Source organism: Pseudophryne corroboree, chromosome 6, assembly GCF_028390025.1.
Source record: "Pseudophryne corroboree isolate aPseCor3 chromosome 6, aPseCor3.hap2, whole genome shotgun sequence".
NCBI lineage: Eukaryota > Metazoa > Chordata > Amphibia > Anura > Myobatrachidae > Pseudophryne > Pseudophryne corroboree.
In genome coordinates this window covers 424,320,157-424,344,161 of record NC_086449.1, presented here as the reverse complement: position 1 = coordinate 424,344,161, position 24,005 = coordinate 424,320,157, and the positions used below count along the sequence as shown (strand labels likewise).

At 45.8% G+C, this 24,005-nt stretch overlaps 2 protein-coding genes across 5 annotated transcripts in view; one reads left to right on the top strand and one right to left on the bottom strand.

Moving 5' to 3' along the window:
- FBXL13 (F-box and leucine rich repeat protein 13) overlaps window positions 1-24,005 on the top strand; it is a 656,615-nt gene that overhangs the window by 324,641 nt on the left and 307,969 nt on the right. For all 3 annotated transcript variants that reach the window (XM_063926996.1, XM_063926997.1, XM_063926998.1), the window contains exon 9: window positions 12,877-13,012. In XM_063926996.1, the coding sequence (XP_063783066.1) occupies window positions 12,877-13,012 (136 nt within the window). The remainder of the gene's footprint in view (window positions 1-12,876; window positions 13,013-24,005) is intronic.
- Window positions 18,802-24,005, bottom strand: part of LRRC17 (leucine rich repeat containing 17) — a 36,622-nt gene continuing 31,418 nt past the window's right edge. For both annotated transcript variants that reach the window (XM_063926999.1, XM_063927000.1), the window contains exons 3-4: window positions 23,427-23,582; window positions 18,802-19,620 (exon numbers count right to left, since the gene is read on the bottom strand). In XM_063926999.1, coding sequence (XP_063783069.1) covers window positions 19,238-19,620; window positions 23,427-23,582 — 539 coding nt within the window. In that variant the 3' untranslated portion in view covers window positions 18,802-19,237. The remainder of the gene's footprint in view (window positions 19,621-23,426; window positions 23,583-24,005) is intronic.

Here is a 24,005-nt window from a genome sequence, read left to right as displayed (position 1 = left end):
GGAACTTGTGGACACTTTGCCAAGAAGGGTGTCTGCAGTAATCACTGCACGTGGTGGACCTTCAAAGTGCTGGCTAGGGTGGCCAATCCCGCGATCGGGATTGGCGGGATCCCAGCCTAAAATTGTCCTGGATTCAATCCCGTGATTGTAGCTTCCAATCCCAGGGATTTTGGAAATGGCCACCCACTTATTTTTGGATATGTCGGGCAGCGTTGAGCGTCCTCAAGATGCTCAGATGCACTGTACTATGGGTCTACTGGAACAATCTGTGTTAGTTAGTGTATTTGGGTGAGAGTGCGGAAAATTTTCTCTCTCTCTCTCTCTCTCTATATATATATATATATATATATGTACAGTATTTATACACATTATATTTTGGTTCATTGTTTTTTTTTATTTGCCCTCCCCTCGCCCCCCTGCATTAAAATTGTGCCCCCCTTGTGGAGCGTTAAGTGGACGCGCAATTATAGTTTTATATTAATCTATTGTAGTAAAGGATGTTGCCTCGCCCCCTTTTTTAAGCCACGCCCCTGCCTTTACTCTCTACGGGTCTGTGTCCATCTACTCACGTGCTGAGCATGTGTATGGCGCCACCCCGCGATGTGTTCGCAAGTACTTTGATGCAGTGATTTCACAGAGTCCGAAAAGAGGCTTGATACGCATTGCGGATGCCATCAGTGCTGTCTATTGTTACAGGGCAAGAGAGCCCTTTGTGTTTTATGCACTTATTGTGATATTCTTGTATATCACATTTTTTATGTGAGCAGTTCATATTGTGAAGTAAAGACTGCTTTTAAAAACATATTTCAGCATTGTGTACTGTCTTTCTTCTTTTCTCATGTTATCTTATCGGAGTGCTGCACTTTGGACACCTTTGGGACTCTATATATGTTTTTGCAGATTCTTGTGATTGTGGCATAATATTGTTTTAAATAACTATATATATATATATATATATATATATATATAAAATGGTTCAGCCACTAAAACATAGAATGATAAAACTGATATACTAATAATAAAACTGATACAGTAATAATATTACATATCAAATGCATAAACAAGCCATTACAGTCACATACAGTACTACTGTTTGCTGCACCTAAATGATATGAAAATCAAGGGGTTGTGATGTGAAAGCTTGCTGCAGGGTTCTCTGAAGGCACTCCTTGGAGGACCATCCTCTGACAGGTCGGAAGTAGCTTCTCACATGATTAGTATGAAGAGCCCAACTTAGGGGGTAATTCCAAGTTGATCGCAGCCGGATTTTTGATAGCAATTGGGCAAAACCATGTGCACTGCAGGGGAGGCAGATATAACATTTGCAGAGAGAGTTAGATTTGGGTGGGTTATTTTGTTTCTGTGCAGGGTAAATACTGGCTACTTTATTTTTACACTGCAATTTAGATTGCAGATTGAACACACCCCACCCAAATCTAACTCTCTCTGCACATGTTATATCTGCCTCCCCTGCAGTGCACATGGTTTTGCCCAATTGCTAACAAAAATCCTGCTGCGATCAACTTGGAATTACCCCCTTAGGGAGGTTCTGTATGTCCAGGAACAGCGATGAAGGATATACTGTTACCGCATGAGTAGAGAGCCAGGACTCGGAGCTACAGTGACGGTCCATGGGTGCTCTAGCTGGGTATGCACAGCAGCTTCAATTGCGGCATGATCTGAGCTCTGAATAGACCGCCGCCACTGCAAATGTCATAAATGAATTGTTCTGGTGCAGGGGTATTCTGGTTACTCACAATCCGCCCTGAGTGAGCCACTGTCCTTTTCATCAATTAATTAGTCTAGTGGTAGAAAAAGTGAGTGATGGGTCCAGGTGCAAAAATATGATTTGGGGGGCCCACCCTCCCCCCCAAAATAGTAAGACAAAATGCGGGTAGTAACTTGTGTGCATATACATATTGGGGGTCATTCCGAGTTGATCGCAGCCAGCAACTTTTTGCTGCTGGTGCGATCAACTAATCCCCGCCTATGGGTGAGTGTATTTTAGCTTAGCAGGGCTGCGAACGCTTGTTCAGCCCTGCTTAGCTAAAAAAGTTTCATGTAAAACAAGACCAGCCTTGGACATACTTACCCTGTGCGACGATCTCAGCGTTGATGGGGCAGGCTTTGACGTCACACCTCCGCCCTCCATTCGCCTGGACACGCCTGCGTTTTGCTTACCACTCCCCAAAAATGGCAGGAAACGGTAAGGTGATGCCCAGGAATGCCCTCTTGCTGTCCATTTTCTTGCGGTCGCCGCTGCAACCGCTTTCTTCATTGCTAGCATCGTTGGGTCGCCGGGCAACGATGCGCGTGAGCATTCCGGACCCGTTCGCACTGCAGCGAAGAACCGCTGCGAACGAACGGGTCGGGATGACCCCCATTTTGTATTACTTTATAGAGAATGTTTCACATCAGTCTCTGCCCCAGTGGCGCTTGCCATCTATGGGGGGGTCATTCCGAGTTGATCACACGCTGCAACTTTTTGCAGCCCCTGCGATCAGATAGTCGCCGCCTATAGGGGAGTGTGTTTTAGCTGTGCAAGTGTGCAAACGCTTGTGCAGGGGAGCTGTACAAAAACATTTTGTGCAGTTTCTGAGTAGCTCTGCACTTACCCAGCCACTGTGATCACTTCAGCCTGTCAGGTCCCGGAATTGACGTCAGACATCCGCCCTGCAAACGCCTGGACACGACTGCGTTTTCCTCTCCACTCCCAGAAAACGGTCAGTTGCCACCCCAGAATGCCTTCCTGCTGTCAGTTACATCACGATCGCCGCTTCGATCGAAATCTTCATTACAACATTCGCTGCCTGGCGTTCCCCATCGCCGGACAGCGACACGCCTGCACATTTCGGATCCAATCGCACGGCTGAGAAAAACTGCAGCGTGCGATCGGGTCGGAATGACCCCCTATATTCCCTATCAAATGGACACACATGCACACTAGAGGTTATTATTGGTCATAAGAATTTACAGACCAATATATATTTGGATGTGGGTGGAAACTGAAGCAAGTCTGGTGCATTGTGGGGCATGCTGGAGAGATGGCTGGTGCAAGACGTGGCTGGGGGTGTCAGAGAATGGGGTGCTGAGACATAGCTGGGGGTGTCAGTATTGGGTGCTGAGAGTTGGCTGGCGCTGTTAGAGAATGGGGTTCTGAGAGACGACTAGGGGTCTCACAGATTGGAGTGCCTAGAGATGGCTGGGTGTGTCAGAGAATGGGATACTGAGAGACGATTGGGGTGCTGAGACATGGCTGGGGGTGTCAGATAATGGGGTGCTGAGACATGGCTGTGAGTGTCAGAGAATGGGGTGCTGAGTCATGGCTCTCAGTGTCAGTGAATGTAGTGCTGAGAAAAGGCTTTGAGTGTCAGAGAATAGGGTACTGAGGGGCAACTAGTACTGTGAGAGAATGGGGTGCTGATAGATGGCTGGGGAGTGTCAGAGAACGGGGTGCTGAGAGATGACTGGGACTGTGAGAAAATGGGGTGCTGAGAGATGACTGGGGGTGTCAGAGAACGGGATGCTGAGAGATGGCTGGGGAGTGTCAGAATGGGGTGCTGAGAGATGACTGGGACTGTGAGAGAATGGGGTGCTGAGAGATGACTGGGGCTGTGAGAGAATGGGGTGCTGAGCGATGACTGGGGCTGTGAGAGAATGGGGTGCTGAGAGATGACTGAGAGAATGGGGTGCTGAGACATGGCTGTGAGTATCAGAGAATGGGGTGCTGAGACAAGGCTTGAGTGTCAGAGAATGGGGTGCTGAGAGATGGCTTTGGGTGTCAGAGAATAGGGTACTGAGGGGCGACTAGTACTGTGAGAGAATGGGCTGCTGATAGATGACAGGGGCAGTGAGAGAATGGGTTGCTGAGAGATGGCTGGGGAGTGTCAGAGAATGGGGTGCTGAAAAATAACTTGGGCTGTGAGGGAATGGGGTGCTGAGAGATGACTGGGGCTGTGAGAGAATGGGTGTTGAGAGATGACTGGGGGTGTTAGAGAATGGGGTGCTGAGACAAGGCTGTGAGTGTCAGAGAATGGGGTGCCGAGAGATGACTGGGGGTGTCAGACAGTGGGGTGTTGAGAGATAACTGGGACTGTGAGATAATGGGGTCCTGGGAGATGACTGGGGCTGTGAGAAAATAGGGTGCAGAGACATGACTGGGGCTGTGAGAGAATGGGGTGCTGAGAGATGACTGGGGCTGTGAGAGAATGGGGTGCTGATAGATGACTGTGGGTGTTAGAGAATGGAGTGCTGAGAGATGACTGGGGCTGTTAGAGAATGGGGTGCTGAGAGATGGCTGAGGAGTGTCAGAGAATGGGGTGCTGAGAAATGACTGGGTCTTAGAGATGACTGGGGCTGTGAGAGAATTGGGTGCTGAGACATGGCTGTGAGTGTCAGAGAATGGGGTGCTGAGACATAGCTGTGAGTGTCAGAGAATAGGGTACTGGTGGGTGACTAGCACATTGAGAGAATGAGGTGCTGAGAGATGACTGGAACTGTGAGAGAATAGGGTGCTGAGAGATGACTGGGGCTGTGAGAAAATAGGGTGCAGAGACATGACTGGGGCTGTGAGAGAATGGGGTGCTGAGAGATGACTGGGGCTGTGAGAGAATGGGGTGCTGAGAGATGACTGGGGCTGTGAGAGAATTGGGTGCTGAGAGATGACTGGGGCTGTGAGAGAATGGGGTGCTGAGACATGGCTGTGAGTGTCAGAGAATGGGGTGCTGAGACAAGGCGCGAGTGTCAGAGAATGGGGTACTGAAACAAGTCTTTGAGTTTAGAGAATGGGGCACTGAGAGATGGCTTTGGGTGTCGGAGAATAGGGAACTGGGGGGCGACCAGCACTGTGAGAGAATGAGGTGCTGAGAGATGACTGGGGCAGTGAAAGAATGGATTGCTGAGGGATGACTGGGACTGTGAGAGAATGTGGTGCTGAGAGATGACTAGGGGTGTCCGAGAATGGGGTGCTGAAAGATGGCTGGGGCTGTTAGAGAATGGGGTGCTGAGAGATGGCTAGGGAGTGTCAGAGAATGGGGTGCTGAGAGATGGCTGTAGGTGTCAGAGAATGGGACACTGAGAGATGACTATGGCTGTTAGAGAATTGGGTGCTGAGAGATGACTGGGGCAGTGAGAGAATGGGTTGCTGAGAGATGGCTGGGGAGTGTCAGAGAATGGGGTGCTGAAAGATGTCTGGGGCTGTGAGAGAATGGGGTGCTGAGAGATGGCTGGGGAGTGTCAGAGAATGGGGTGCTGAAAGATGTCTGGGGCTGTGAGAGAATGGGGTGCTGAGAGATGACTGGGGCTGTGAGAGAATGGGGTGCTGAGACATGGCTGTGAGTGTCAGAGAATGGGGTGCTGAGACATGGCTGTAGGTGTCAGAGAATGGGACACTGAGAGATGACTATGGCTGTTAGAGAATGGGGTGCTGAGAGATGACTGGGGCAGTGAGAGAATGGGTTGCTGAGAGATGGCTGGGGAGTGTCAGAGAATGGGGTGCTGAAAGATGACTGGTGCTGTGAGAGAATGAGGTGCTGAGAGATGACTGGGACTGTGAGAGAATGAGGTGCTGAGAGATGACTGGGACTGTGAGAGAATGGGGTGCTGAGAGATGACTGGGACTGTGAGAGAATGGAGTGCTGAGAGATGACTGGGGGTGTCAGAGAATGGGGTGCTGAGAGATGGCTGGGGTTGTTAGAGAATGGGGTGCTGAGAGATGACTGGGACAGTGAGAGAATGGGGTGCTGAGAGATGACTGGGGTGTCAGAATGGGGTGCTGAGAGATGGCTGGGACTGTTAGAGAATGAGGTGCTGAGAGATGACTGGGGTGTCAGAGAATGGGGTGCAGAGAGATTACTGGGACTGTGAGAGAATGGAGTTCTGAGAGATGACTGGGACTGTGAGAGAATGGGGTGCTGAGAAATGACTGGGGGTGTCAGAAAATGGGGCACTTTGAGAGTGCTTGCTGCGTTTGAGAATGGGATGCGGAGAGATGACTGGGGCTGTTAGAGAATGGGGTGCTGAGAGATGACTGGGACTGTGAGAGAATGGGGTGCTGAGCGATGACTGGGGCTGTGAGAGAATGGGGTGCTGAGACATAGCTGTGAGTGTCAGAGAATGGGGTGCTGAGATAAGGCTGTGAGTGTCAGAGAATGGGGTGCTGAAGCAATGCTTTGAGTTCAGAGAATGAGGCGCTGAGAAATGGCTTTGGGTGTCTGAGAATAGGGAACTGGGGGGCGACCAGCACTGTGAGAGAATGGAGTGCTGAGAGATGACTAGGGCAGTGAGAGAATGGATTGCTGAGAGATGGCTGGGGCAGTGAGAGAATGGGGTTGCTGAGAGATGACTGGGGAGTGTCAGAGAATGGGGTGCTAAGAGATGACTGGGGGTGTCAGAGATGAGATGGCTGGGGTTGTTAGAGAATGGAGTGCTGAGAGATGACTGGGGGTGTCAGAAAATGGGGCACTGAGAGATGGCTGGGGGTGTTAGAGAATGGGGTGCTGAGACAAGACTGGGGGTGTTAGAGAAAGGGGTGCTGAGGCAAGAATGTGAGTGTCAGAATGGGGTGCTGCGAGATGACTGGGATTGTAAGAGAATGGGATGCTGAGAGATGACTGGGGGTGTTAGAGAATGGGGTGCTGAGAGATGACTAGGGGTTTCACAAAATAGAGTGCCTAGAGATGGCTGGGGGTGTCAGAGTATGAGGTACTGAGAGACGTCTGGGGCTGTCAGAGATTGTGGTGCTGTTTTAGATTTATTACAACATGAACCTTATTAACATATGAAGGGTTACAGAGGTTGCAGATCAGTCTTGTGTATACAAAGTACTGGAGTTGGTTTAAAATAGCTTTGAGTTTTATTGATCTCTCTTTTCTTTTGGGGCAGTTCTGACAAATGGAGATAAGTTCTAGCAAATTCTTGTCTGTGTTATCACATAACTCCAGACAGAGACACAGAACACCGCACCAGAGAGCAAAATTATATTTCCATACTTGTCATGGAATTCTGGTCCAGCTTTGTGATGGACCTGTCTTGAGACAGTTCTCTGAATGCCATTAGCGGCCACAGAGAACGCGGATTTCGCCAGAGGGAGCATTGCTGCTGCTGCTTTCATGTATTACCCTTGAACAAATAGCAAATATATGACAGAGCGGGATAGCCGGTCACCTTAATGCCTGCACATGAAGCACAAAGGAACTTTGTGTGAAAAAAACCCATCAGCCACTGCTTCAAGCACTTGTATACAGATTTAGACTCATTCGCACAGAGGTATACAAATGTTGCACATCAAATTGATCATTGCAATCTAGCAAAGTTGCTTTGAGTTGTTTTTTTTTTGTGTGCAAATAAGATGCACATTTTGAGTGAAAAAGATGCTTGGTGCACAAAGAGGTGTTGTTTGTCACGACTGAAGCCACAGTGTATGATGATGACACATCTGTAAATTAAGTGGGAAGTCTTGGAGCATTGGCGTATCTCTAATTAATGCAGTGTGTGCGGTGCACATGGGCCCCTAGGTCCAGGGGGTCCCACACACTGTACCCTCAATTATACTTACATCTCCAGAGTCCAGCATTGGCCTGTGCTTCAGAACAACAGAAATCCTGGGAAATTGGAGCGGTGGCCATTTTGCTGGTGATTTACTTATGCACAATAGAGAGAAGTACCTGCAAACATGACACGGGTGCCATGTTTCTGAAAACCTGTGCATACGCAGTAGACTCTGACACAAAGCCAGGGTCTACTATGCTGCCAGAGAGGAGGGGGACACATGCCCTCTCCTCTCTTAAAACCTAACTGAATTGGTCACATTGGAGAATTCTTTGTATAGTATCTTGTTTACACTGGAAAAGAACTGTAATATATGAGCTCGGTTTACGTAAGGAGATGTTGCTTGACAGTAGTAGTAATACATTCTACAATTACAGTACACAATGTAGCACACCTATGTCTGGCCATGTTGTTAATAAATGATATACTGCATTTATCATGGAAAAGGAGATTGACAACATATGCAAATACAAATTACGGTACTAATTAAGTTAATCTATATACAGACATCTGTTGCCTACTGCTTTAAAATATTAAATGCGAATCCAATTTATGCCTACTTACTGGTAGCAAATACCTATGTAATAATGCTCAGACAGCAGACACGCTACAATAGGAATAATATCAGTAGGAGAGATTAATAGATGCATGAAAGAATCAGTGGTTAAGCAGTTTGTGATGATTAAGCAAAGGTGCAATTGCAGCTGTCTCACTAGTTTGTGTATTAATATATTTCTCTGACGTCCTAGTGGATGCTGGGAACTCCGTAAGGACCATGGGGAATAGCGGGCTCCGAAGGAGGCTGGGCACTCTAGAAAGATTTATGACTACCTGGTGTGCACTGGCTCCTCCCACTATGACCCTCCTCCAAGCCTCAGTTAGATTTTGTGCCCGGCCGAGGTTGGATGCACACTAGGGGCTCTCCTGAGCCCTTAGAAAGAAAGTATAGATTTAGGTTTTTTATTTTCAGTGAGACCTGCTGGCAACAGGCTCACTGCAGCGAGGGACTAAGGGGAGAAGAAGCGAACTCGCCTGCTTGCAGCCGGATTGGGCTTCTTAGGCTACTGGACACCATTATCTCCAGAGGGATCGACCGCAGGCCCAGTCCTTGGTGTTCGGTCCCGGAGCCGCGCCGCCGTCCCCCTTACAGAGCCAGAAGCAAGAAGAGGTCCGGAAAATCGGCGGCAGAAGACATCAGTCTTCACCAAGGTAGCGCACAGCACTGCAGCTGTGCGCCATTGCTCCTCACACACACTTCACACTCCGGTCACTGAGGGGGCAGGGCGCTGGGGGGGGGCGCCCTGAGAAGCAATATTAACACCTTGGCTGGCAAAAATACCACAATATATAGCCCCAGAGGCTATATATGTGGAAAATACCCCTGCCAGAATATAGAAAAAAGCGGGAGAATAGTCCGTGGAAAAGGGGCGGAGCTATCTCCCACAGCACACTGGCGCCATTTCTCCTTCACAGATCCGCTGGAAGGAAGCTCCCTGGCTCTCCCCTGCAGTCTACACTACAGAACAGGGTAAAAACAGAGAGGGGGGGCACTAAATTTAGGCGCAGTATAAATTATATAGAAAAAGCAGCTATAGGGGACATAACTCAGTTAGTCCCTGCATTATATAGCGCTCTGGTGTGTGCTGGCATACTCTCACTCTGTCCCCCCAAAGGGCTTTTGTGGGTCCTGTCCTCAGTTGGAGCATTCCTTGTGTGTGTGCGGTGTGTCGGTACGGCTGTGTCGACATGTTTGATGAGGATAATGATGTGGAGGCGGAGCAGATGCGGTAGGGGAAAAAGGCTGCAACAAACAGCAGGTTCCCAGGAGCAAAAGCCCTCCCCCGCTTCTTTTTCCAAGTCCGCCGCATGACGGTGGGGCTCCACAGGCGGAGCCAGGTACGGTGGGGGGCCGCCTCAAAAATTTCAGCGATCAGTGGGCTCGCTCACAGGTGGATCCCTGGATCCTTCAAATAGTATCTCAGGGGTACAAACTGGAATTCGAGGCGTCTCCACCCCACCGGTTCCTAAAATCTGCCTTGCCGATTGCTCCCTCAGACAGGGAGGCGGTGCTAGCGGCAATTCACAAGCTGTATTCCCAGCAGGTGATAATCAAGGTACCCCTACTTCAACAAGGCCGGGGTTACTATTCCACACTATTTGTGGTACCGAAACCGGACGGTTCGGTGAGACCCATTTTAAATTTGAAATCCTTGAACACATATATAAAAAAATTCAAGTTCAAGATGGAATCGCTCAGGGCGGTTATTGCAAGCCTGGACGAGGGGGATTACATGGTATCCCTGGACATCAAGGATGCTTACTTGCATGTCCCCATTTACCATCCTCACCAGGAGTACCTCAGATTTGTGGTACAGGATTGCCATTACCAATTCCAGACGCTGCCGTTTGGACTGTCCACGGCTCCGAGGGTATTTACCAAGGTTATGGCGGAAATGATGATACTCCTTCGGAAAAAGGGAGTTTTAATTATCCCGTACTTGGACGATCTCCTAATAAAAGCGAGGTCCAAGGAACAGTTGTTGGTGGGAGTAGCACTATCTCAGGAGGTGCTGCACCAGCACGGCTGGATTCTGAATATCCCAAAGTCACAGCTGGTTCCGACGACACGGCTACTGTTCCTGGGTATGATTCTGGATACAGTCCAGAAGAAAGTGTTTCTCCCGGAGGAGAAAGCCAGGGAGTTGTCATCTCTAGTCAGAGACCTCCTGAAACCAAAACAGGTATCAGTGCATCGCTGCACGCGGGTCCTGGGAAAGATGGTGGCTTCTTACGAAGCAATTCCCTTCGGCAGGTTCCATGCCAGAATCTTTCAGTGGGACCTGTTGGACCAGTGGTCCGGATCGCATCTTCAGATGCATCGCTTAATAACCCTGTCTCCAAGAACCAGGGTGTCTCTACTGTGGTGGCTGCAGAGTGCCCATCTTCTAGAGGGCCGCAGGTTCGGCATACAGGACTGGGTCCTGGTGACCACGGATGCCAGCCTTCGAGGCTGGGGGGCAGTCACACAGGGAAGAAACTTCCAAGGACTATGGTCGAGTCAGGAGACTTCCCTTCACATAAATATTCTGGAACTAAGGGCCATCTACAATGCCCTAAGTCAAGCAAAATCCCTGCTCCTACACCAGCCGGTGCTGATCCAGTCAGACAACATCACGGCAGTCGCCCATGTAAATCGACAGGGCGGCACAAGAAGCAGGATGGCGATGGCAGAAGCCACAAGAATTCTCCGATGGGCGGAGAATCATGTACTAGCACTGTCAGCAGTGTTCATTCCGGGAGTGGACAACTGGGAAGCAGACTTCCTCAGCAGACACGACCTCCACCCGGGAGAGTGGGGACTTCACCCAGAAGTCTTCCAGATGCTGGTAAACCGTTGGGAAAAACCACAGGTGGACATGATGGCGTCCCGTCTCAACAAAAAGTTAAAAAGATATTGCGCCAGGTCAAGGGACCCTCAGGCGATAGCTGTGGACGCTCTAGTGACACCGTGGGTATACCAGTCGGTTTATGTGTTCCCTCCTCTGCCTCTCATACCAAAGGTATTGAGAATAATAAGAAAGCGAGGAGTAAACACAATTCTCGTGGTTCGGATTGGCCAAGACGAGCGTGGTACCCGGAACTTCAAGAGATGCTCTCAGAGGACCCGTGGCCTCTACCGCTCAGACAGGACCTGCTACAGCAGGGGCCCTGTCTGTTCCAAGACTTACCGCGGCTGCGTTTGACGGCATGGCGGTTGAACACCGGATCCTAAAGGAAAAGGGTATTCCGGAAGAAGTCATTCCTACGCCTATTAAGGCCAGGAAAGATGTTACGGCAAAGCATTATCACCGCATATGGCGAAAATATGTTGCATGGTGCGAGGCCAAAAAGGCCCCAACAGAGGAATTTCAACTAGGTCGATTTCTGCATTTCCTGCAAGCAGGAGTGAATATGGGCCTAAAACTAGGCTCCATTAAAGTACAGATCTCGGCTCTGTCGATTTTCTTTCAAAAGGAACTAGCTTCAGTACCTGAAGTTCAGACATTTGTGAAAGGAGTGCTGCATATTCAGCCCCCGTTTGTGCCTCCTGTGGCACCTTGGGATCTCAACGTGATGTTGAGTTTCTTAAAATCACATTGGTTTGAGCCACTAAAAACCGTGGATCTGAAATATCTCACGTGGAAAGTGGTCATGTTATTGGCCTTGGCTTCAGCCAGGCGAGTGTCAGAATTGGCGGCTTTATCATGTAAAAGCCCTTATCTGATTTTCCATATGGATAGGGCAGAATTGAGGACTCGTCCCCAATTTCTCCCTAAGGTGGTCTCAGCGTTTCACCTGAACCAGCCTATTGTGGTGCCGGCGGCTACTAGTGAATTGGAGGACTCCAAGTTGCTAGACGTTGTCAGGGCCCTGAAAATATATGTTTCCAGGACGGCTGGAGTCAGAAAATCTGACTCGCTGTTTATCCTGTATGCACCCAACAAGCTGGGTGCTCCTGCTTCTAAGCAGTCTATTGCTCGCTGGATTTGTAGTACAATTCAGCTTGCACATTCTGTGGCAGGCCTACCACAGCCAAAATCTGTAAATGCCCATTCCACAAGGAAGGTGGGCTCATCTTGGGCGGCTGCCCGAGGGGTCTCGGCTTTACAACTTTGCCGAGCAGCTACTTGGTCAGGGGCAAACACGTTTGCAAAATTCTACAAATTTGATACCCTGGCTGAGGAGGACCTGGAGTTCTCTCATTCGGTGCTACAGAGTCATCCGCACTCTCCCGCCCGTTTGGGAGCTTTGGTATAATCCCTATGGTCCTTACGGAGTTCCCAGCATCCACTAGGACGTCAGAGAAAATAAGAATTTACTCACCGGTAATTCTATTTCTCGTAGTCCGTAGTGGATGCTGGGCGCCCATCCCAAGTGCGGATTGTCTGCAATACTTGTAAATAGTTTTTGTTAACTAAAGGGTTATTGTTGAGCCATCTGTTGAGAGGCTCAGTTGTTTTCATACTGTCAAACTGGATATAGTATCACGAGTTGTACGGTGTGATTGGTGTGGCTGGTAAGAGTCTTACCCGGGATTCTAGATCCTTCCTTATTATGTCAGCTCGTCCGGGCACAGTGTCCTAACTGAGGCTTGGAGGAGGGTCATAGTGGGAGGAGCCAGTGCACACCAGGTAGTCATAAATCTTTCTAGAGTGCCCAGCCTCCTTCGGAGCCCGCTATTCCCCATGGTCCTTACGGAGTTCCCAGCATCCACTACGGACTACGAGAAATAGAATTACCGGTGAGTAAATTCTTATTTTTTTTTATTCATGCCTCTTTTTTCTGTAGATTGATTTCTCTTCAGTGAGACATCGTATTCAAGACAAATTTGTCATCAATGTACTGCGAAAGTGTCGTCCTTTTGTCATACGCTTAAATCTCCGGAGGTGTTCTTCACTACATTGGTCCACGTTTAAAGGCATAGGTATGTTGTGTTTTTTTACATGTTTGGTATCTTTCTGTTCTTTAATAAACACTTTTGAAGTCCCATGTGCTGTGAAACTGCTCTAACTAGTTATGTCCCTAACATTTATGCAACTTGTTGCAGCAGGAAAGTGTTAATGTTTGTTGTTCTGTATATTGTATGGAAACTAGGAGTCACAAAAGTGTTCTTTGGTCACATGGATCTTTGAGGTAACATAATATCCATATAATGCACACAGTATAGGAGAACGTATTTCTGAAAATGCAAGGGTTGTATTATAATGACAGGTAGCGTCCTAAAACCCATCCTATCAGAACACTTGAGTGATAATGTAAACATTTGCAGTATTATACCCCTTACAGACCGCCTGAGGCGGGTCTCACTTGAGCCTGACAATGAATCATTTACTAAAAGGTCCACTGCACAGGATTAAACTAGCTATTCTGGTCTTGTATGCACAGATAACCTCAGACTAGCATGGGAAAGCAGTAAGTTAACCCCTTCTACTCCGGGCCAGTATCCCCAAAACCAGGGTTGCCCTTAGTTGAGCAGGGCGACAGATGTCTGGGGGCATAAAAGCACTGGCGCCACCTCCCTGTTTGGCATTTGTATAAAGCACAGCACCTGCGGCTCTGAGGCTCCACTCAGGGTGTGAATGTTACAGAGAGTGGAAGTGGCTAGGTGGTACTGGGATTATCAGTTGCTTTATATGTGAGCTGTGGACAGTAACAGTGCTTGGAGCTCATAAGTGTCTATAGTAAAACAATAAAAACTTAATTATTCAACCATATAATGCATGCACCCTCTGCCTTACTGAGGTGTGCGTACCCTAGAGCATGTGTAGGGTGCACACAGGCTTGTTACTTGGTGTATCTAAATCTGTGAAAAAGGTGAAAGACAAAATACTGTTTAAACTTTATTTGATTAATTAGATATAGAGAAACTCTTCTCCCAAGAAGAGAGGGTCAGTGATAAGAAATTTGGCATTTCTGGCCCTTCTGTAACATTTCTTTTCACTAGTGGTGCTAAAATCAAAATGGATAGTAAACATATATATATAAAGGGAATTAAGTTTAGGGAACTATATAGGACCTATATTCTGCGTGAGTGTTATGATGGAATTTTTGGTTGTAAACCGCATGTTTAGTCTTTCTCTCCCCTATATGTTTAATGAAACCAACTTGCCTCTTATTACCATCAGTAAGCCTATTAGTATACAGTATGTTGATCTTAACTCCTATAAAATAAGTACTGTATAAATGTGGATATAGATTAGTTAGTGCTGTTTAAAATTAAAGCTTACCACTATTTCAGTAGACCATTACCACTGTTACATGGATAATATAAAAAGCAGTCATAAAGAAAGTTCTTAATATATTACCTTAAGTATAATAGCAGCAGGGTTATTATATCACCATTAATGAGCTGCTCTAACGGTATAATTTGTTTTAACTATATAGGGCAATACCTCTAGAAATTGGGTGGTCTTCAGTTTGCCGGCTGTTGGGATCCCGGCGCACAGTATACCGGCGTCGGAATCCCGACACCCGGCATACCCACACCTTTTCTCCCTCTTGGGGGTCCACGCCCCCCTAGAGAGAGAATATATAGCGAGGCGCACATAGCGCGCCACCATGCCCGCAGCGTGGCGAGAGCAGCAAGCCCGCAAGGTGCTCATTTGCTCTCACCCAACTGTCGGTATGTCGGCGGTCGGGTTTCCGGCGCCGTTATGCTGGCCGCCGGGAGCCCGGCCGCCGGCATACCACACTACACCCCTGGAAATCATCAGGATCATTACAGTACTCCTCATTAATGTGTCTAAGGCTATTCGTAATGGTTAATTGGGGTAGATGTATGAAGCAGTAAAAAGAGTGGAGAAGTGTGCTACATATAATGTTATAGAATGCACTTGATAAATGTTACTTCAGTGCCATGGGCAACTTCTCCACTGGCTCACTTCTGCTCTTTTTTTTTTTTTAAAGCAATTTTATTGACAGATATACAAAACATGAACAGATAAAGTACACAAGAAAAGAAAGAAAATAGAAAGTACAGTGACACCAATAGATAACATTGAAATTGGAATATGTAGGGCGCAGAGTTACAAGATGCAGAAATTAGGGCATGTGCATTAAAAGAACAATTACTCAAATGTATCCAAGAACATGTAGCCACCAATCAAATGTCTGTACAATAAAAATATGAAGAAGAGCAACATAGATTGTCATCAAAAGGGGGCCACTTCTGCTCTCTTATGACTGGTTCATACATCTACCCAACAGTTACTATTTGTTGTTAGATCTTATATGCAAACAGGTTAGGAAAATAGAGAGTAATAGTAATAATAATAATAATTGCATCTCCGTATTGTTCAGTTATGGAACAAAATATTCCATTATCTACAGTATGTACTTTATATTGTTAATTTGGCACTAACATCTCTTCTAGCATTATTAAGCCTGCATGGACAGGGACCTCCTTCTCAGGTATTACCCCCACACTGGAGAGCTAAACTTGGTGGCAATGGGAGGTGTATCACTCCAAATGCACATTGCACCACACCACACACTGAAGGGGATACATACTGGTGGTCTTCAGGTTGCCGACTGTCGGGATCCCGGCGCACAGTATACCGGCGCCAGAATCCCGACAGCCGGCATACCGACAGATTTTCTCCCTCGTGGGGATCCACGACCCCCCTGGAGGGAGAATAAATAGCGTGGCGCGCGTAACGCGTCACCGTGCCTGCAGCGAGCCCGCAAGGGGCTCATTTGCACTCGCCACGCTGTCGGTATGCCAGCGGTCGAGCTACCGGCGCCGGTATGCTGGTCGCCGGGAGCCCGGCCGCCGGCATACCATATTACACCCATACATACAGATATCCACTTACTTTTGTTACTTATTGAAGATGCAAATAAGGCTCCAACAAGCCGTATTTTAGGGAAAAAAATAAGTAAAATATTTAATAAAAAAAAAGAGATAGAAGAAAAGTCATAGTATGCAGTAATTTAAAGAAAACTTTCACTTAAATAACTTTTAGCACAGATTCTGTTCTTCACAAAGTAAGTTTCTTCTTGTCAGAGCACACGTATGCCATTTGTTTGAGTGTACTATAAACTCCAGACCATCTATAAGACAGAGCCGGATTAAGGGGGGGGGGGGGCTCCGGGGGTAAGTACCCCGGGCCCCCCAATCTAAAAGCCCCCCCCGCCACCAGCCACAGATCGGATCTCTGTTACAGATCCGATCCGTAGCGCTGAGCTCCTCTCCGCTGTCTGCCGTCACAGCCGCCGGCGCTGCAGAGCTCTGCTGGGCTGCTGAGAGACAGCTCAGCTGCCCAATGGTGGAATGTGCAGCTGCAGCCTGTGGCTCGGTGACTGGCCAGAGCGCAGGCTGCAGGGATGAAAGAGGAAGGATTCCTAGCGTGCCCGTGCCGTTCACACAGCCACAGCATGCGGAGGTGTCTGTGCTTGTCGTCAGAGAGAACTTCAAACTCTCATTCTCCTTTCTGCGTAAGTTGACTTTTTCTGGCTGCATTGAATTTTTTTGGGTTATGTTTCTGGGTCCCAAATTGTTATTTATGCTTCGGTGCCCCCTGGTAGACTTTTTAAACAAAATCCATGGTATGAAAAGCAGCGGCACTCAGAGACTTGTATTTCACAACTACAACTCCAACATTTCGGGGCGTTCTATTCACCTTGACAAAGGGGCTAGAATGCCCCGAAACATTGTAGTTGTAGTTGTGAAATACACTTTATTCGTGATGAAAGTCTCCGAGTGCTGCTGCTTTGCATACCATGGATTTAATATATATCAGGGATTAGGCATGCACGTGAAGCAGAATCCCTGATAAGCGGCCCTCAGAGACCCATGTTTGCTTGATAACGAATGGGTCCGGCAACTATGTAAAGTATCGCCGGCAATTGGATACTGGCAATAGTTTTTTCAGTCAGTTCATGGGCACAATTCAAGATCTTCATAATTTAAGACAATGGGGGAGATGTACTAAGCCTTGAAAGGGTGATAGATTTCACGGTGATGGCGCGCCAGACAATCATCTCCTAACTGTCATGTCACAGGCTGTGTTTGAAAAATGACAGTTGGGAGCTAGTTGGCTGGTGCTTTGTCATCGTGCAATTTATCACTTTTCTAGGCTTAGTACATCTGGCCCAATAGAAGTACTTGATTGAAAAGAGAAGTTCAAGATTTGCCCAGCAGTAAAACTAGACCAGTATATGTAGGGATATTTGCTTGTAACTGGGAATATTGTATATTATGCCACTTCAATGGAACGCTGGCATTCTTAGTCCATTACACAGTCTTTTTGTGTTCAATTAAGCATGTGAATAAACATAGCTTTAAAAACACTCTGATAGCCTAATAGCATGTAAACTAGCTACTTGGTATAGTTACTAGCTACTTGATGAACAGTGATATGTCCAATTTTATCAGTCTGGTTAAATCTGACTACAGGTTGAGTATCCCATATCCAAATATTCCGAAATATGGAATATTCCGAATTACGGAATTTTTTTAGTGAGAGTGAGATAGTGAAACCTTTGTTTTCTGATAGCTCAATGTACACAAACTTTGTTTAATACACAAAGTTATTAAAAATATTGTATTAAATGACCTTCAGGCTGTGTGTATAAGGTGTATATGAAACATAAATGAATTGTGTGAATGTACACACACTTTGTTTAATGCACAAAGTTATTAAAAATATTGGCTAAAATTACCTTCAGGCTGTGTGTATAAGGTGTATATGAAACATAAATGCATTCTGTGCTTAGACTTGGGTCCCATCGCCATGATAACGCATTATGGTATGCAATTATTCCAAAATACGGAAAAATCCGATATCTAAAATTCTTCCGGTCCCAAGCATTTTGGATAAGGGATACTCAACCTGTATTGGGTCACCACATCAAATGGTCCCAAAATGTATGTGCAATCTTTATTAGTAGGAGTTTAATTATCTAACAGTAGCTTTAGGGTGATATATGAAGTGGTTCGTATTGGGGATGGGATTTGAATTTATTGGGACTAGAGACTTCACATAAAGCTAGCCCCATCATATGCATCTTTATGTGGTAGACACAACTAAACTGCCCACAGACTGTCCACAGTATGTATGGAGTAATGTTTAGCATTACTGCCTCACAGCACTGATGTTGTGGTATCGATTCCCACCACTACCCTAACTGTGTGGAGTTTGTATATTCTCCATGTGCTTGCGTGGGTTTCCGCCGTGTACTCTGGTTTGCTTTCACAATCCAAAAATATACTGGTAGGTTAATTGGCTCCCAAAAAAAATTAACCATAGCATGTAGGTGTGCATGTACATTGGCAGACTAGATGGGCCAAGTGGTTCTTTTCTGCCGTCAAATTCTATGTTCCTATGTTTTTTATATATATATATATATATATATATATATATACAGGTTGAGTATCCCTTATCCAAAATGCTTGGGACCAGAGGTATTTTGGATATCGGATTATTCCGTATTTTGGAATAATTGCATACCATAATGAGATATCATGGTGATGGGACCTAAATATAAGCACATAATGCATTTATGTTTCATATACACTTTATACACACAGCCTGAAGATCATTTTAGCCAATAATTTTAATAATTTTGTGCATTAAACAAAGTGTGTGTACATTCACATAATTCATTTATGTTTCATATACACCTTATACACACAGCCTAAAGGTCATTTAATACAATATTTTTAATAACTTTGTGTATTAAACAAAGTTTGTGTACATTGAGCCATCAAAAAACAAAGGTTTCACTATCTCAGTCTCACTCAAAAAAGTCCGTATTTCGGAATATTCCGTATTTCGGAATATTTGGATATGGGATACTCAACCTGTATATATATATAATCCAAACTGCCCAGTACGTCCTAGTTCAAATGACACAGCGTGTATCATACACTGTATATATATATATGTTTGTATTATGGTTTTCATTTTAGACCTGAGGGCCCCCCTGCCTTAAGTACCCCAGACCCCCCGAAGTGTTAATCCAGCTCTGCTATAAGACCAGTACACACTATGGAGAGTTATATATTTATCATTTCTTACATAGAATCATCTACAACCTAAGCCATTATGAGCTTTATATTACAATACTTCCAGAATTTTAACAGGCACTTAAAGTCTAAAAAAAAAATTGTAAAAAAAATATATATACAAAAAAAGTAGCCAGTCATTTACGTTAACACTGTTAGCATGACACCCTGTTTTTTTCCTGATTTAATTTGCTTTGCTTGTGTTATATCGTCTTCGTCCATCCCAACATGTACTTGGAGCCTCTCATTTGGGCATTCCTCATAATAACTGCGAAGATACTTCCCAACAAGCCATCCTTTGTACTCCTCTGGTGCCTTACATTCCAAACCATTGTAATTGACATTATAATGATGCTTTAGCCAATAGAACAGATAATGGATGTGGTAGTCACATCTCCACGGGTTGTCTCTGAGCCATAATTTCTTCAAAAAGTACAAATCTTCCAGCACACGATATTTTAAATTAGTCAGGTTATTATAAGATAAATCCAGTTCCTGGAGATTCAAGAGGCCTGAAAATGCAGCTGGGAAAACATAACATATATTACAATAGGGAATTATATATTACTGATTAAGTTATAATGCATATGTGTATCAAACCCATCGTAGAAATTATACAAGAAAAGTAGGTAACACTGAAAGACAATAAAAGAGGTTTTGTGATCTAGCCACGCAAATCACAAAGCCTAAATACCTTTTACAATATAAGCTCATTAAGAAACAGTTGAGGAAAAAAGTAAACAATCTATGCTAAAAGGCAACAGACAGGTCTGGTACAAATCGTTGACTTTACACCAATAAGGAAAAAGAGGGGGCTTGGGTCATGGGTAAAATATGGGGAGGGGGGGTGCAAGATGCTCACAGGCATCCACAATATAAGATATAGATCATATTGTACATATAAAAGAAATATGGATGCAAAATATAGCAGGCTTATTGATGGGCGGCAGTACCCCATAATGAAATTGGCTTTTGTAGTAACTTTAGTGAAGGGAGGTGGAGAGGAGGACTTCCAATGCTGAGCAATGCTGGCTTTACAAATTATAAAAATATGTCCGAGGACGTATCGGTCAGACTTGGGGACCAGGGCATACCAATGAAGCAGAGCAATGGTGGTATTAAGGGTAAGGCCTAGCACATCCTTCATGAGGGCAACCACCTGTTCACAAAAGGGACAAAAATTGGGCAGTCCCAAAAGAAATGAAGAAGTGTGCCCTCCATGTGACAGATATTCCAACAGAATTGGGGCATGTTGGCCATATACTACGAAGTTTGGCAGCAGTCAAATAAAGTCAAAATTCAAAAGTGTGATATGCATTTTCATGTGGTTAGTGCATTTTGACAAGGAAAAGAAGGAAAGGTGAATATATTCCCACTGTTTGTGGGTAAATGTACACCAAAGGTCCCTTTCCCATTGGTGCTGAATAGGGTTCTTTTTTTTCAAAAAGGTCAGGGGGAGACAGAAAGCAATACCAGGAAGGACAAAATAAAAAATGCAACAAGAGCAGGGCATCTGTCACGCTGTAACGTTTTTGTGCTTTTCACCAGGGACCCCCGCAATGAAGTTTGGGCTTTGCAGTTCTTGACGTGCAGGCCGCATCACTCTGCTGGGTCGCCCAGTAATAGGGCTAGACCAGGCATGTCCAAACTGCAGCCCTCCAGCTGTTGTGAAACTACATATCCCAGCATGCCCTGACACAGTTTTGCTGTCGGAGAATGCTAAAGCTGTGTCAGGGCATGCTGGGATGTGTAGTTTCTCAACAGCTGGAGGGCCGCAGTTTGGACATGCCTGGGCTAGACTGTCTTGGAGGGACGAAGCGGCAGGAATCTGGGTAGTACAAATAGGATAAGATTTGTCGTAGAGGATATTGGACCGAAACTAGGATAGTTCGGTCTGAAGCTGTACGTTCAGGTGTTGGACTGGTAATGAATGAATATCAGAGTGGAACTGATGGTCCGTGTATCAGGCTAGAGCTGGTGGACCAAGTATCGGGCTGTAACCGATAGAGCAAATATCGGACTGGAACCGATGGAGCAAATATTGGACTGAACCGATGTAGCAACTATCAGACTGGAACCGATGGAGCCACAGTATGGGAACCTGCACAGAAGTCTCTGAATAGGATAAAAATCTGCAGGAGCTCACATGAGACACGCAGCTAGGCTGTGGACATCATTGTACTGGCAGCTTGAAACTTCCCAGCTAGCCCTTCTTATACTTGCTGGGATGTCAGTATTGGCTGCCTGCAGTCAGCTGAGTAACTGATTGCCTGAATTGGCTAGTGCCTGGCCACATGATGGGAAAGCAAATGGCGGTGCCCAGCACCTGAGCCCAGTGGAGCCAATCCCTGCCGGACTCTGGAGGGATTTCATCATCTTGTGCAAGTACCCCCAGCCCTCAGCACCTGATACCCACCACTTCCGCCCCACTAGGCAGACAGCGGCTCAGTGTCTGGTCAGGTAAGCGTCAGTACCTTCGCTGTGCGCTCCGCCTGACCGTAACAATATCCCATACTCCATCTGTCTGAAGCAGCCATGGAAAGAAAATGATGCTGCACACAGAGCCAGTTCAGAGACAAAGGAGATGTAGCAAAGAATAGCTCATTCCAGGTCTACCCATGGCTCTGAGTGGGGAGGAAGAAACCAGTCATCTAACTGGGAGAGCAGGGGCACTTTGTGGTAGTGACCTAGATCAGGTAGAGTTAAACCCCCTTGCCCTTTAGAACGGATCATACTACTGAATGCAATAAGAGGAGTACTCCACTTCCAAACATAAGAAAACTTCAACTTCTTCATAGAGTCAAAAAGCTTTTGAGGTATTGCATAAGGAATAGCCCAACAAATGCATCAACTTGGGAAGCAACATAATTTTGAATGCGCTAAGCAGCCTAACCAGGAGACCTCTTGCTTCATCCAGGCAGCAGCTATGATTGTCAGGCGAGCCAGTAAAGAGCATAGTTAACCTCAAAACTTTGTCAATAGGGGGGATACATACGATACACTGGCGGATGGGATACCTGTGTTGATCATATGAACACCCCCCACACACACACACACCCTGGCTTACCAATGAGGAGTCCCAGCAGAAGTGGATCGGGATTCAGGCGTTCAGGATCCTCATGCCGGCATTTCGATCAATGTCAGGATGCCGGTGTCGGCATTCTGAGCAGTGTCAGGATGCCAAACTCCGGTATCCTGAACAGATCCCTAATAGAGGAGGGAATGTGAATTCCCAAATAGGTTAGAGAAGAGTGCTTCCAGGTGAAAGGGAAATGGGTCCTCAGATATTATAAGGCCAATGGTGGGATATTACTTGGAAGAGTCTCTGTTGTAGTGGCATTTACTTTGAAATATAAGGCAGCACTCACGACAAAATAAATCTAATACTAAGTACCTAGTACACTGCAAGCAAACTAAGACACAGTTGAGGAAAAAGTACACAATCTATGCTAATATGGCACAAATGGTCCTTTTGCGTTATTGTGGCTTATTTCACTAATGTGAGCATAAAGTCCACTTAATAAGCAGAAGATATCCTCACTTCTGCTGCCCTAAAGAAGATTGGCAGCTGGGAATTGTCTTAGGGTGTGTACACATGGTGAGATCCTTGCTATGCCCAATTTTCACTTGCGATTTCCCTTGAAATCCCTGGAGCCCAGCACCACCGATTTTGACTAACTTTTCTTGAGATATGGACTATGCGTGCTTACGATTTTGGCTTATGTGAGATTTTGGTTTATGTGAGATGTCATTGACATGTGAGATGAACTAGATAGTATACCGATCTAGCAAGGATTGACTTGCCTGCACAGTCTGTCTTTTGTTGCGATGCCGACCTGGTGGGACCGCGCATCGGGATCGAATCGGGATCGCAAGGTGACTTTCACTTTGCGATCTGCACTAACTTTTCTTGCGATTTTGACTGTATAGTCAAAATCGAAAGAAAATATCTCACCGTGTGTACACACCCTAAGACCTCTAGTAAAGTGTACGCAGCATATTTGTTTTCCTTTATCACATTAGAGAAAATAGTACAGAATTCATGTTATTTAATAGTTCAAACGGTACTATTAATGCATTGTATAGCTCATAAGCAAAGAAGCATGCACAAACTGGTTGGCATCGGGGTCTCTACCAGTACCGTATTCAATGTTTCCCAACTCCAGTCCTCGGAACCCCTAACAGTTGCATGTTTTACAGATCTCATAAAGGTGTTTTCGTTAGTGGGTGACACATTTAAAAAAAATCCAGTTAGGGCTAATTATTTCCATTGTGATCTGCTGTTTTTAGCTGTAGTTTTCAATGTCTAGTGCATAGAAAATGTTCTTACCTGGATCTATGAATTCCATCTCATTGTTGCTCAAGTTTAATATCTCCAGATTTGGAATTTCTATAAACACTTTTGATTGCAGTCGCCTGATTTTATTGCTGGAAAGATCAAGTTTTGTAATGTCTGGAGAAATGTCTGTTGGAACTTCTTGTAATTCTGAAAGAATGTAAATTATCATTGCTTGTGGTTTTATCAGTGACACTTTGATACAGCTGTGGTTGCCTTACTATGTAATTCATTGCTGCAGGAAGCCCCCATATGAAGTTTTCTATTATTCCATTTAATATTATCATATCTTATGCTATGTGTAGTTAGTGATGGGTAACAAATCTTCACTTATACCCCTTTCATAATAAAATGCTAGGTCCAGGCCGGGTCACTGAACACGAGTTTCAAGACTTGTTACAGGGTCTTGAAGCCTGTTCATACTGCAGGTTGGAGCCGTGTTATTGCCAGGGTTTCTCTCTGCTGGCGCTTGGAGATGACATCTCCAAGTGCTGGTGAGCTGGCTCTCCATACAGTGTTAGTGGGATCCAAGTTGGATGACCCGGGTTACCCGTTCACACTGCCCCGTAACCT